The following is a 13,791-nucleotide window of genomic DNA, read 5'->3' on the forward strand; positions in this document are numbered from 1 at the left end:
GGAACCTCCCGCCCCGCCCGTTGGCGGGAACCACTGGAACCTGGGAAAGAAATAAAGGCCTGAAGTGGAGGAAGACGCCGCTTCTCGCGGTCGGGGCCTCGAGGCATTGAAAACACTGTTTAATTCTGGATAAAGGTCCAAGAGACCAGTGTCCTTGGAGAACTTGTGGTGTGTAAGCCCGCGCCAGTGGGCTGTCTCTGGACCTCCTTCCCCACACTGGAGCTGGTACAGTCCGACCCTCCGCCGGCCGCCCAGGGCCAATGGGAGCGGTTTTCCGGCACACCTGGGGCCCCGCCCTCAGCCCAGGCCCCGCCCCCGAGAGCGAGTCCCTGCCCCCGAGGGCGGGCCTCACGCGCCAGTCGCTCTGGGACCCGCCGAGGATGGTCTGGCGGCGCTCCGGAGACAAGCAGCTTTGCGCGGTCCGTTCACTCGTGGACCGAGCACTGATGAGCCCTGTATGCGCAGCTCCTCCAAGAGCAGAGCGCAGCGAGGACGACAACCCCAGCCGCGAGTCCCGCCGGGTCCGTACACACGGAACAGTGAACACTGTAAATCGTGCACCGCGTGGTGTGTGAGGAGCTGATGATTCGTGTTGTGATAAAAAGACTAACAGGGTGGGAACCGGCGCTCAGGAGCCGGGTGCCTGGGCCATAGTCAGTTAGGTGATGAGGATGGACCTGGCAAAGCCGGAGCGCTGAGTGCAGACAAGCCGCTGGACCACAGACAGGAGGCCTGCGTGGCTGGACCAGTGCACGGAATGGCCAGAGGGGCCGTCATGCAGGGCCAGAGGCTCTGGGGCGCTGGAGGGTCTTGAGCAGGATGACATGCACTGGCTTACAGGATCCCTTGGGCGGCTGGGTGGGAACAGACTGGAGCAGTCAAGGCCGACGGCGAGGGTGGGGGTGGGGTGGTGGGACCAGTCTGGAGGCCACTTCGGTGATCCCCGTCGAGGGACCATCGTGGCCCAGGTTCAAGATAAGAGCCATGCTCAGGGGAGACCCTGGGGGAACCTGAGGCACACACTTGGGACATCCCAGAAGAGACATTGAGTGGGCAGCCTAAGATTGGAGTTGGGCAGAGGTTGCCCTGGAGATAAAAATATGGGAATTGTATTGTGCTGGGGGTGGGCAGTGGAGGTAACAGCAGAGGACCCCGTCTGAACCTCAAGCCTCCAACGCCGAGGTCCAGAATCTTCAAAGGAGACCAAGAAGGAGCACCAGTGGTAGGGGCTCGAGGAGAAACCCGGAGAGGGGCTTCTGGAAGCCAGGGGAAGAAGGCATTCAAGGAGAAGAGCAGTGGAAGGTCCCTGGTGACCATCAGGACTGCAGTGCGGGGGGGGCAGAGCACTGGAGGGAACCGGAGGCAAGTACTCTGACAGCAAGTGCCAAAGACTTTCCAGTGACTGCTGCACAGGGAAGGGACAAATGGAGGTAGCCGAGGACTGGCCAAGAGAGGGTTTAATTTTTTCTGTTTATGATGAGAGAGATAACAGAGTACTTACAGGCTCTGGAAAGGACTTTGCAGAAGGAAGAATGGAAGGTGTCAGAGACATGGGGGAACCCACAGTGAGTCCTCTCTGTGAGCCAAAGTGGTAGGACCTGGTACAGCACACAGTGCCTCTTGGGTCACCTGCCAGGTACTTAATCCGGGCACTTGGGCTCACCAGAGCTCAGGAGAGTTTCTCAACTTCTCTGTGCTTAGTGTCCTGGCCATTAAATAGGGATGTTCAGGGCTGGATGGGTGACAGCCGTTTGATGGGGTCCAGCACTGTAAATGCCCTGCACAGGCACCTCCCCCTTCAGCTTGAAGCTTGGCATGTGCTGACTCTTCCACACGTGCCTACCTGCTGAAGACCGTTAGCTGTGTGGACACTGCCCATGACAGTCCATCTGGGCACCCCGCTGGAGCTCCTGGCAAGGAATTGGACTAGCAGCTTCTGGCCAAATTGGAGTCCCCTTGGAGAAGGGCCAGTCCCTCCCACCTTCATCTGCAGCTGCTCCTTGGGGCTGCTGGAAAATTGTCATGATAAACACATGCACCCACGATGAGATGCAAAGAACACTTGTTCAACTGGCATCCTTGGGCAGTGTACAGCCTACCCAGTTATGCCAACCTGTGCATCTCAGATGTGACACCTGTCTCCAGGGAGCTGCTGAGAACTCCTGGTCTGGGTCGAAACTGAACATAAGTGGTACCTCTTGAGAGCCTAGGCATATATCTGTACCTCCCATTTGCTGATGCCCCCCCCACACGGTGACACACATATCTCACCCTCCCACACATATGTGGATACCTTCCATATATACCTCCCATCAGTACTGTCGTCTCCAGTGCACACTGACTGGCCACCCACCTCCCACCTCACGTGCTAGTGCCAAGCAATGACACATATGTGCAGTCTGCCCGCATGGCTCTCACAGACCTGTACCTGAAGGTCTTGCTGTGCTGCTGGTGTGTGCTGCCACCTCCTGCCCCTGCTCCTCGCAGGCACAGGCAGGCAGACATGGCAAGCGTGCTTCTCTCATGTGTACAGGAGGGTGGAACTGGGGAGGGAGCTCCCCCGGCTCACTCCAGCCCAGGCCAGCCCTCTCCCCTGTCATCAGGCCTGCATGCACACACACAAGGCCAGTGCTGGAAGAGAAGGCAGGGCTGTGTTCCCTGACTTAGGAAGGCGGTGTATGAGTGTCTTGGGGCTGCCATAACAAAGCACCACAGCCTGGGGTCCTCAAAACAACAGAAATGTATTGTCTCCCAGTCCTGAAGGGCAGGAGTCCACAGTCAGGTCGACAGGGCCCCGCTCCCTCTGAAATCTGCAGGGAGTACCCTTTCTTGTCTCTTCCAGCTTTGGGTGCTCTGGGTATCCTTGGCTTATGACAGAATCACCCCGCCTGCCTCCATCTTCACATGGTCTTCCTCCCTGTGTGTCTTTGTCACCTAAGGACACTTGTCATTGGATCTGAGGCCCACCCAGGTAATCCAGGATGACCTCATCTCCAGATCCTTAATTTAATTACAGCTGCAAAGAACTTTTTTCCAAGAAAGGTCACACTTATGGGATCCAGGCATTAGGAGGGGGACACATCTTTTTGAAAGGCCACCACTCAACCCACTACAGAGGGTAAGAGACGCATTTGGAACTGCCAGGACTCCAGGACTAAGGGAAGAGCTGGGGGTTGCACCAGCAGGGCAAGACAGGAGCTAACGCCAAGGCACCCTGATTTCTAGCCTCTTCATGTCCCTGAGTCCCAGACATCTTCCCTCCAAACCTCTGCCCTGTCTGCCCAACCCCAACCATGCCCTGTCTTGGAGGTGTGGGTCTCCTCAGGGACCCAACAGACTCCAAGGGGTTCCTTGAAGAGCACATGCTCCAGGCCTTGTTACCCCTCAACTTCTGAGCCCGTACAACTGAGCAGGCTCACCACTCCTCTATGCTCCCTCCCCATCCACACATGGCCACAACCCACAGCATGCTGCACCAGGCTTCACGCTCCTGAACTCCTGGGCAGGGGCACACGCTGCCCTAGAGCCCCAGCACTGGGCAACAGTTTTGAAGGAAGAAATTAAGTGACCATGAGGGTGGGAAAAATGGGCCTTTGCTGGGTTCGTGGCAGCTGGGGGCTGTGGCTCAGCTCACATGGGATGCAGGTAAGTCACTGGGGACAAGGAGGACAGCAGTGCAGTGGTGAGTTGGAGGGCAGGAGGGCTGAAGTGGGCCAGCCAGGGGCCAGGTGGCTGGGGCTGAGGACCCAAGGACCATGGGGAACAGAGGGGCCCTTTGGAGCTGCCTGGAGCCCGGAGAATGGGGTCTCCAGGGAGGATCAGGCTCTGAGACAGGTGCCAGAGACCGGCTCATTTAAAGGAGGAGGGGGAAAAGGGGGAACTCTTGCTGAACTTGGGAGGGGCACAAAGGGCTTATGAGGACCCGTGCCAGGAACAAAAGGGGAGCAGGCATCTCTCTGCCCTATTAGGGGTCTGGATGTGAAGAGAAGGGGGCCAGGGGCCAATGTCCCATGGCTGCCACCTTGGGGTTCCACTCAGGAGTCGATAACTCCAGGTCTGAAACAGTCCATTCTCTTGATTTATACCTTTCAATGCAGCGCCCCGCGCTCCGGACTCAAGACTCCGGGCCTTCCGTGCTGACATATCCCACGGGAGGTACCTAGGGTCCCCAGGGCCGGCCGCAAGGGTGGCGAGGCAAACCTGGCGGAGCTGGAGCCCCCGCCCCGCCCGCCAGACCGCTCCAGACCCGGCGGGGGCGGCGCGGGCAGTACGTGCGTCCCCAGGCCGAGGCCCCTCCTCGGTCCCAGCCCAGGCTACGTGCGCGGAGCCCCGCGGATTCCCGGGGAGGTGCCGTCCCCCGCGCGGCGGGAGGGGAGAGCGCCTCGGGTCGTACCACCCCACCGAGTCGGCGGGGGAGCGGCCGGCTAGGCAGCAGCAAAGTGCGCCAGGCCCCGCCCGGCAGGTGGCGGCCCCGCCCCGAGGCCGACGTGCGGAAAGGAACGCGCCGGCCGCGCCCGCGAGGGGCTGCGCGACGGTGGGCGTGGCGCCCGGCCCCCCCGCCCTCGCGCTCACTGGCTGCGGTGCAGCGGGGCGGGCCCAGCCCGGCCAGTCATTGGCCGCGGGACCCTCGTATTTGCATATGGGCCGGGAGCGGGGCGCGGGCGCGGAGCCGCGGGGGCGCGAGGGGGCCTCGGCCGCTGCCGAAGTTGGGCCGTGAGCTGGCGACGGCCCCGCGCCGGAGTCACAGGTGACGCTCGACGGGTCCCAGGACGGCGGGCGGGGGCGCACCTCAGAGGCCCCCCTCCCCTAAGGACTGTGGGGGCTCGGAAACCCAAGTTGGAGAGGGAGGGATCGGGGTGCGGGACGCCCCCTCCGCCTGCCCGGTGGTCCCTCCAGGCGCAGGGCAGCCACTGCCCACCGCACACTGCGCTGCTTCGGACCCACTGTGCGTGTGACAGCGGCTGATCTGTCCCTGGGCAGCGCGACCGCCCCGGCCCCTCTGTGACCCGGCTCAATCGGGCAGGGGGAGGCTACACCCGGTGGGAAGGCGCGCGCCAGGGAGGGGGGTGGGGGGGTAGAGGGACGAGGCCCTATGGAAGGGTCCTCCCGTCTGTACTGAACAGACACCCAGGGGCATGGGGGAGAAGGGGGAACATTGCGGGGGCGCAGGTTGGACCAGATGCCCTCTTGGAGGGAACTTTCTTTTCCTTGCATGTCACAGGGTGCCAGGATGTGCACAGTTCCTGGGATGGTCTCCTGGATGTCACGGCAGGCATGGGTGTGGTGGTCAGACACTTCGCCATCAGGATTGGAGCCTCTAGGACCAGCCTCCTGAGGGCACCTCTGGGAACTTTCTCAAGAAAGATAGTGACAGTTTTGGCTTTTCTGTGCATTTCTACCACTTCAGCATGATCACTAAGGGAGTGAGGACAGCAGGATCATTTGTGGTGCCTAGCAACACTCCCCTCCGGAAGTGGCCTGCCTTCTCCGCTGGCTGCTTACAAGGCCACGGTGGACATCTGCTGGTCAGCTGCTGATTGTGGAGTGGGCCTAGAGCAGCTTCTGGGCCTACTGGTGCCATGATGCCTGCGGCAGGCCCTGGGTCCTCTCCGAGCTTGATGGCTGGAGCTGGGTCTGCAGTTGTCCAAGAGGCCTGAGGGACTTTCATGGACTTGGACTCCCTTTGGAAGGGCCCTGGCCCAATGGTCACTGTGGTGTCACACCCAACAGGCTCAGTGGGGCCAGGTTCTGCAGGTGACTGTGGGGAAGCTGTGGTGCCCTTGGGGTTGAGAACCAGTGAAGCTGACTTACTACAGGTGACCCTCAGTGAACCCCGGTATGCTCAGCCAGCCCGAGGGCACTTCCCACGGGGGGGGGGGGGTGTAGAAAGGAACACTGAGGACAGTAGGGGCTCCAGCACTATCCGTCAACAATGCCTGGTCCTGAAAGGCAACGGTGACCAGTAACCAGGGTCCTCACACTACGCAGGGTCCTGTGTCAGCTACTGGGGGTGCTGGCCTGGCCTGGCCCTGCCCTGAACTGGACATGTGGGGGGAACTGGGCCTTTTCTCACCTCAGCACAGTTCACATCGTTTTCTACACTTTAAAACTCAAAAGTAAACTTTTCAGCCTCTCAAAGGTTTGCTTAGTGATCTGAAGCACTTCTGCGACTTTTTGGTGGAGTGGGATTTTATCCACCCGAGCAGTCACAGGCGCCTGGCTGCCCGAGGACCCCCTCTGATGTGGAGAAGAGGGCTCGGTAGCTTGCTCAGAGCCAGTAGCAGGCCAGGGACAAGCCCCTGGCAGGCTTCAGAAGAAACAGGTGTCCCTGGGAAAGAGACACAGACCGGGGGTGTGAGCTCCACCAGCTCTGTGCCTGCTTCCCTTGAGAGGTTGGGACACTTGGTGGGGAGCTCGTGACACCAGGGAGGGCTGGGGCTAGTCCTGCCCTGTCCCATGAGTGTAGGATGGTCCCTGGATGGCACCTGGCTTTGCCCTTGCTGGCCTGTGCACTCAGCTTGGGAGGTGACCCCATGCAGGGGCTCAGGGCCGGTGCCCGGAAGTCCATCCAAGCTCCCTGAGTGTGGGTGAGGGCTGCAGGTGAGGGGAGCAGGCCCCTCGGACCTGGTGGTGATTGCCCACAGCCCTCAGCTCCTCCACCAGGGCACAGCCTCGTCAGCCTTTCCACTCGGGCTGCTCCCCATGTGACCCTGTGTTTGGGCCTATCTGGAGCCACACGTCAGGCCAATCCAGGTCCCCAGGAACAGGCTGCTGAGTGTGGTTGGGCTGGGAGCTTTGCAGAGAGGAAGCCTCGGCTGGCTTCCCCGACACCAAGGTTGGAAGTCTCCTGCCACTTGACCTGTCCAGCCACTCCCTGTGTCTGCGCCCCCTCAGGCAGGGAGTCCCCAGTCCTTACTCCCCACAAGCTGTGCTCTTGGCTTCCTTGCTCCTCACGCTTAGAACTTCATGTCCCCTATGGTCTGCCCCAAAGAACTGGGGAGCACCGGGCCTGACTCAGGGGCCACCCCAGGAGACAGCTGACCCCATCCTAAGGATGCCTACCCCAAAACAGCGCCAAGACCCCTATGATCTGCCATGTCCCCGTTCCATCTCTCAATACCACCCATTGCTGCACCCAAGACTTAGAGCCCCCCACAAATTCCAATCGTAGCCACAGCCCTTGGGGCTGGGAGGCTGGGAGCCTGCAGCCTGGCCAAGGTCAGGACAGATTTGGACACCTGCCCTGATTCCAAGGCTGCAGCCACGCAGCAGAGGCTTCACACCCACCTGGGGAGCAGAGTGGCAGCCACACCCTCACAGGGCCCACAAAGCTTCCTGGGCCCGCCCCACGAGCTCACAGACTCAGTTAACCTGACAGGCAGGTCTGGTGTGTCCTCGAGTCCTCACGTCCAGGAGCCACCCCAGAGTGGGCGGCAGCTGTGCTACTGGTGAGCAGGCCAGAGGAAGGGAGGCCAGTGGGAGAGGCATCCAGAAACCTAAGCCAGGGCTGAAGCTTCTTCAGGCCCCAGACCACCCATGTCCAGCAGCAGGTCAGGCTGTGGAGGAGAGCCCCTGGGGGTAGGTGAGCATAACAGACTGAAATGTGAGGCCCTGGGAGCACCGGTCTTGGATCTGACTGGCCACTGACCCTGGAAGAGCCCCTTCTCAGGAGCCATGGCTGTGGCCAGCCCTGGGCAGCTCAGGTACTCCCCAGGCACCCTGAGTGGAGTCTCAAGGGCTAGACCCCACAGACCCTGCCCAGCGTGGCCTCACGACAGTCAAACCAGTCGGCAGTTTATTGAGGTTTGAGTGTCGCAGTGGGGGAGGCAGCATGCACACATGTGGTGAAGAAATCTCCCACGTGAGCACATCCCCACTGACTGAACACAGTGTCCATGACTCTGCCATCCCCAAAAGGAACCATGGCCTTTGGGACCTCGCAAGTTCTGAGCTGGCCATGCCCCAAGCTTCTCCAGGGGGCTTGGCAGAGTTGGCAAGGATTAAGGCGAGAGTCCCCAGCCTCCCCCTGTCCCCTGCAGCAGAAACCTCAGGGATCCGAGGTCTCGGGCCCAGGGCATGAGGGCTTCCAGTTGCACGGGGGAAGGAGTCCTCTACGACCACCGACTCTTCTTCTCTCGTCCAGGCCGGGCTGGCCTCAGCTGCCATCGCTCATGTCACCAGAGCCCAGGGTTGGGCTGGCAGTGGGCATTTACACTGGGGCAGAAGCTACCTCCAGGAGTTCTGCCTTATGGGGGCAACTGTGGAAAAGACACAGGCTGAGAGGCTGAGGAGTCACAGGAAGACCTCATCCCACCCCGGGGGGGAGACAGACGTACCCTCTGGGCTCAGACTGGACAGTAGCGCAGGACTCCGGGGGGCTCCCAGGAGGGGCTTTTCACTGGTTGGAGGCAGAAGATCCTATGGGGAGAGCAGGTCAGTGTGGAGCTGTGCGCGGGTGCCCCACGGACCCGGCTTCCCTCCAGAACCACTGACCTGTGTGCCAGGAGCCCTGTCTGGCTGTGGGGTCAGTGGCAGTGCAGCCCCCGTCTGCTGGATGAACTGCTGCAGGTTACACTGACGCAGCTCCCGGTTCAGCTCCTCAAGCTCCTGGGCCTGGGCCTGGAGCACATGGGACCGCAGCGGGCACAGTCATGGAGCTCCAGGCCTGGTGCTCTCCCTCATGTGATCAGAAGCTAACACCCCAGTCCCCTGAGTCAGGGCTGAGGTCCCGTGAACTCACCTGCAGGGCATGCTCCGCAGCCTCCAGAGCCCTGCTCACCAGGGCCAAGCTGCCCTGCAGCTCCGCACTCTGCCGCTCCTGGGCAGCCAGGTCCTGGCGCAGGCGCTCCACAGCCGATGCTGTGGGCGATGGGGGTCCAGGGGCCTCTGCGGCCAGGTGCAGCTTGGCCTCCAGGGTGCGGGCCTTGGCGTCCAGGGCCTGCAGCCGGGCAGCATGCTCGGCTGTGGCTGCGCTCAGCGCCTGCAGGCGTGCCTGCCCCTCACGCTCCCGCGCCTGCTCCCTCCGCAGCTCCTGTCCCCAGAAGGCCTCCTGGCCCAGCTCTGCAGCGTTCCTCTGTACCCTCTGCTCCAGGCCCTGCAGGTCTGCCCAGCAGCCTGGCATGGGGGCCACTGGGGCCACAGGCTCAGGCAGCACAGGGCTGGAGGCCAGCCAGGGGCAGCCCAGGTTGAAGGTCAGTGCTTCATGGGGTTCACGGCTCAGTGCCAGTCGCGGCTTCGGGGGGAGACTGGCACGGATTGGGCAGCGCTCAGGGGGTGGGCAGCTGTCTGAGGAGGGCCTCCCAGCGAGGCTGGGCCCTGTCCGCCTCAGGACAAACTGGACATCACTGGCAAACTGTCCACAGGTAGCCTGGGCACCCACTGGACACTCCTGGGGCTGCAGCTGCCGCTCCTTCTCCCTGAGACGCTGCACCAGGACAAAGCGGCCCGTCTGGCCTGGGGTGGGGGAGAGGGGTCAGCCTACATCCCACCACCCAGTCCACTGGGATTCAGGTATGGGGAAGAGCAAGAGGGATCAGCAACCGGTCCCACCCTCCTTGAGCGAAGACGGGGCCAGAGGGCCAGGCCCTACCCCAGGTCTACCTGTTGGGCCTGTCTGTCCCTGAGGGGACTCACCTATAGCTTGAGCTAGTGCGATGACCACTTCCTGACAGGTGGTCTGCTCCGAGACCCCACACACCACGCGCTGGACGCCGTCCACCCACACCTTCAGCTCCATGGCCGCAGGTCCTGAGAGCATCCCTGACTGCAGGCGAAGGCCAAAGAGTCAAGCTGCCTAGCGCCACAGCAGCCTGGTCCTCCTCTCCTGCTCCTCCAGGCCTGCCCCTCACCCCCAGAACTGGATCAGGGCAGCCGCCCTGCTCTTCGGTGCCCAGCCCTACCCGCGGGCCACGCATTCCTGGGGTGGGGGTAGTCAAGACCAGCCCCCCTCCAAAGGGGGAACCAGCCGCCCTCCCGGAGCACTCGGGAGCTTTCCCACTCCCTAGCTCCTCTCGCCCCGCCCCGCTCCCGGAACAAGGAGAATCATTAACCAGATGCAGGACTTCCTGCCCCTCCAGTCACCTGGCGCAGAGGGCACTGCCCCTCCCGCGGGGTGCCGTCCCCAGGCACCCAAAGGCGGCGGCACGTGAACTCGGCACCCCGCTGCCATAGGAACGCACCCTCCCCCGCGACTCAGACCTCGGCGGTCCGGACCCACCGAGCCTGGCGCAGGCAGCCCGCTCCCACTCCCGCCGATCGCTGCGCTCGCTCCGGAGGCCGCCAACCCCGCCGCGGGGCGGGTGCAGGTGCGGCGTGATCCCCACGGGAAGAGTTGCCGCCCAGGCCGGCTCCGCACTCAGCAAGCTCCGCGTCTCAGCGCAGCTCACCTGGGCTCCCGCCGGCCTCCGGGATCTGGACTCGAACCGGCTCCTTTAGAGCGCCCAGCGCGGTCTCAACCTGCCTCCTGCCGCGCAGCGGGAGCGCCCCGGCCCGCCACTCCATTGGCCCTCAGCCCGTGCGCCCAGCCCTACGCGCCTCCATTGGTTCCTCGGTGCGCCCCGCCCGCCCCGCGCCCACGTTCATTGGCCACTTTTTATGTGCCCGCCCCTCCCCTCCCCATTGGCTTCCCGCCCGCCCCGCCCCCGGCGGCGCCCAGGTGTGGGCGGGGCTTGGCGGCTCCGAGTGGCGGGTGGAGTCGCGGTCCACTCCCGCCCGGACTTCGGGTCCACTCATGCCGGAAGCCCGCGAACCACGCGGAAGCGCGTCCCAGCCCGCAGCTCGCGGGCGGCGCGTGGGGCAGGTGTCTGGCCCCATTCCCCGGCCCACTTCCTCGGAAGCCGCCCACTCTGATGAGTCTCCTGTCTAGGGAGGGGGCGCCGGCCTGGGACCCCGAAAGCCCGCCAGAGCCCAGAGGGCCCCCTGCCTGATGGGCCCGTCCGACCCCGCTCCCTCAGGGCCCGCGGCGGCCGTCGTCGAGACACACAGGGCTGGGGGGGGCTGTGAGCCCCCCAGGAGAGGGGGTGGAGCTGGTGGGCCGCTGTCCCTCTCTGGCTGCAATCAGGTTGACAGCCCTTGTGGGGGAGGGGGCCCGCCCCAAGATTGCCGGAGACAAGGACCCTGGGCTCCTTGTGTGAGGTTCCTTACCCCCACCCCTTCCTGTCCCCAGTGGGGCCCAGCGCCCTCCTGAGCTGCGGACAAGCTCCTCTGCCTGGCCAGTCCTGCTGTCCCATGGGAGAGCCTCAGCAAGCTCATCAGCTGTGGCCCCTCAGTCTCAATGTTCTGGCCGGCACTGAGCCTGTCTGCAGCGGTCAGACTGGGCTGTGGGGGGTCTTCTTGGCCTGCCCCTGTCCTGCCCCCATCTTGCCCAGCACAGGAGGCCCCACAGGAGCGGAAATTGAAAGTCTGAATAAATGAATGATGAATGAAGGAAGGTGAGGTGGGGGGCAAAGGCTTGAGGGCACTTGTGGTTAGGTCTGGGGCCTCAATTTTGCTCCAGAGTAGAGGGAACAGTTGTCATGGTTATGGGAATGTCCCCAGGGCACCCTGCGGTGGCCGGGGTGGTGGAGATGGACAGGGAAGGTGAGGTTTCTGGCGTGAGCGTCAGCCTCTGAGGGCAGAGGCTGTGGAAGGCACTCGGTTGGGAGTTAAGAGTTCTGCTGGCCCCTCCCCCAGCTCCCCAGGGCTGTCCACTGCTTCCTCTTCTGCTCATCAGCCTGGCCCACTGAGACCTGCACTTAGGTCCTGCTGGCTCGTGGACACACAGAGCAGCAATGCACGCAATCAATCGCCACGGTCAGGCTGGGGAGGGACCGTGGGAGCCTCCCTCAGGGTTGGTTGGGGGTGTTGGGCTGAGCGCTGACCATGGCAGGCCCTGCTGGCCACTCTGTGGTCCCCTGGGCCTGTGGAGATGAGTTGGGCAGCAGCTCAGCTTCTCACAGCTTCTTCTTCAGGCTGGACCAGCCCCCAGGAGGAGGTGGTGGGCCCTGGTCTGGGGTCTCCCCAGAGGCTCCTGGTAACAAACAGCCCCTCCCCTTCTGGGTGCTGGTATCCATGGCAACGCCATAGAGCCTTTCTCTCCCCAGGCCTGCCTGGATTTCAGGCTTCAGGTGAGTGCTGGGGGTAGGGCTCTGGGTCTGGGGGGACATGGGTGTGGAGGGCAAAGGACCAGCACCTCTGGGGACCCTTGCTGTAGGCTGGGGCAGGACCTCAGGTCCCAGAGAGCAAGGGTGAGATGGAGGAGACCACGGGGAATGTAGAGAGCCAGGGACATGTTGCCTGGGGGTGTAAACTGCTGCTCTGGCTTGGTCAGAAGCGCACAGGTGTGGTCACCCACATGACCAGCAGTCTGGTGTCCTATGCGGTTGAGACACACACCCACACCCACCCACCCCAAACACACACGGGCCTCCATGGGCATCTGGCCATGGAAGGAGAGCCCCGCAGAGGTACCCAGGATGCAGGCAGACAGCCCCACCACCCCTCTCAGCTCTTCCAAGAACATCAAGAATGGCCCCCAAGTCTTGCCAAGAGGCTGGAGAAGCCGAGGAAGGTGTTCTCTCGTCCCTGGTGGACAGGGAGTCAGTCAGTGGCCACCTGGGGCCTCCAGCTGGCACGCCTGCAGACCTGGTGACTCCCACATACCTGAAGGACACCAAGCCAAGCTCCACACCAGTAGTCTCCATCAACCTGCAGTAAGGAGGGGATGGAGGGGGGGCTGGTCAGCCACTTGAGCCAGGCCAGCCAGAGGGCAGGGCCTGATCAGGCAGCTGGGCTGCAGGCATTGCAGGCTGTCCCCTGAAAGCCTGGACCCCCACACCCGGGGGCTGCTGTGGAGGCACCGGGAGCTGGAGATCCAGGCCTTGCGGTGTGCCCTCCAGAACCGCCGGGACGCCCGGCATGGCCACATCCTGCAGGAGGTGGCTGGACTTCCACTTGAGAGGTCAGCAGCAAAATACTAGTCCCCCAGCCCTGGCCTGACCCCAACCCCAACCACTGATCCTGACCCTTACCCTGACCTTTGTCTCTAGGCCTAGTCCTTACCTGTCCCTAATCCCCAACCTTAACTGTGAAAAAGTTGATACACTGTAAACCTGCCCGGACCATAACCCTGAACGTGGGTGCTGAACTCCACCCAGACCTATCAGCCTGACCGGGCCTGGCCAGACCTGGCCCAGCCACACTCTATGCCGTCCTTGGCTACTTACCCAGAGGTGGGGGGCACTATCACCCCTTCTCCCAGGAGCTCTTGTGGTCAGGAAAAGCTCCTGCAGATCCAGGTCCAGAAGCTGACTATGGAGTTAAAAGAGCAGAAGAAACAGGCCCAGCTGGTGAGGCCTCAGGAAGCAGGGCCAGGGTTGGTCTTGGGGGCGGGGTCTGAGAAGGCCCCACCCACCTTTGGACCCCACTGGAGCAGGAGAAGGAGCATTTGGAGAAGCAGTTGCTGCAAAACAGCACGGCGCTCCAGCAGCTGGAGGCTGAGCTGCAGGCCCTGCAAAAGTCTTGCCTCCTGCATCTGGCCCGCTCCTCCTGGCTGGGCCGTATGCTACGGTCGTCTACTGGCAGCGTGGAGGTAAGCCTGTGCACTGGATCCATGCTGCTCACTCACGTCCCCTTCCCAGACCTCCTTGGACTTCCCTGATAGCCAGGGTGCCTGGGACAGGGAGGATGGAGCCCCTGGCCCTGCCCACCTGGCACTTAGCAGGTGTGTGCCTCAGGTCCAAGGGAAGAGGTGCCTTGCAGGGAGTGGTGCCCTTCTCCCAGGCTGTGCCCACTGGCCTCCGGGCCCCCTCTTAC

The 13,791-nt window shown here is 62.8% G+C and overlaps 1 protein-coding gene and 1 long non-coding RNA gene across 2 annotated transcripts; one reads left to right on the forward strand and one right to left on the reverse strand.

The window, feature by feature from the left end:
* The first annotated feature begins 4,616 nt into the window (after positions 1 to 4,616).
* Positions 4,617 to 6,138, forward strand: LOC141572310 (uncharacterized). Its single transcript, XR_012497694.1, has 2 exons — positions 4,617 to 4,747; positions 5,222 to 6,138. It is a non-coding gene; the product is annotated as an uncharacterized LOC141572310 (long non-coding RNA).
* Positions 6,139 to 7,773: 1,635 nt separating this feature from the next.
* RASSF7 (Ras association domain family member 7) lies at positions 7,774 to 13,702 on the reverse strand. Its single transcript, XM_019714731.2, is given in 9 exon segments — positions 7,774 to 8,258; positions 8,337 to 8,373; positions 8,376 to 8,418; positions 8,494 to 8,619; positions 8,741 to 9,453; positions 9,634 to 9,763; positions 12,640 to 12,684; positions 13,203 to 13,287; positions 13,391 to 13,702. Coding segments are annotated over 9 exon segments (1,428 nt in total). The 5' UTR covers positions 13,591 to 13,702; the 3' UTR covers positions 7,774 to 8,209.
* Between the last annotated feature and the right edge of the window lie 89 nt (positions 13,703 to 13,791).

This window comes from Rhinolophus sinicus, linkage group LG06, assembly GCF_036562045.2.
Source record: "Rhinolophus sinicus isolate RSC01 linkage group LG06, ASM3656204v1, whole genome shotgun sequence".
Taxonomy (NCBI): domain Eukaryota; kingdom Metazoa; phylum Chordata; class Mammalia; order Chiroptera; family Rhinolophidae; genus Rhinolophus; species Rhinolophus sinicus.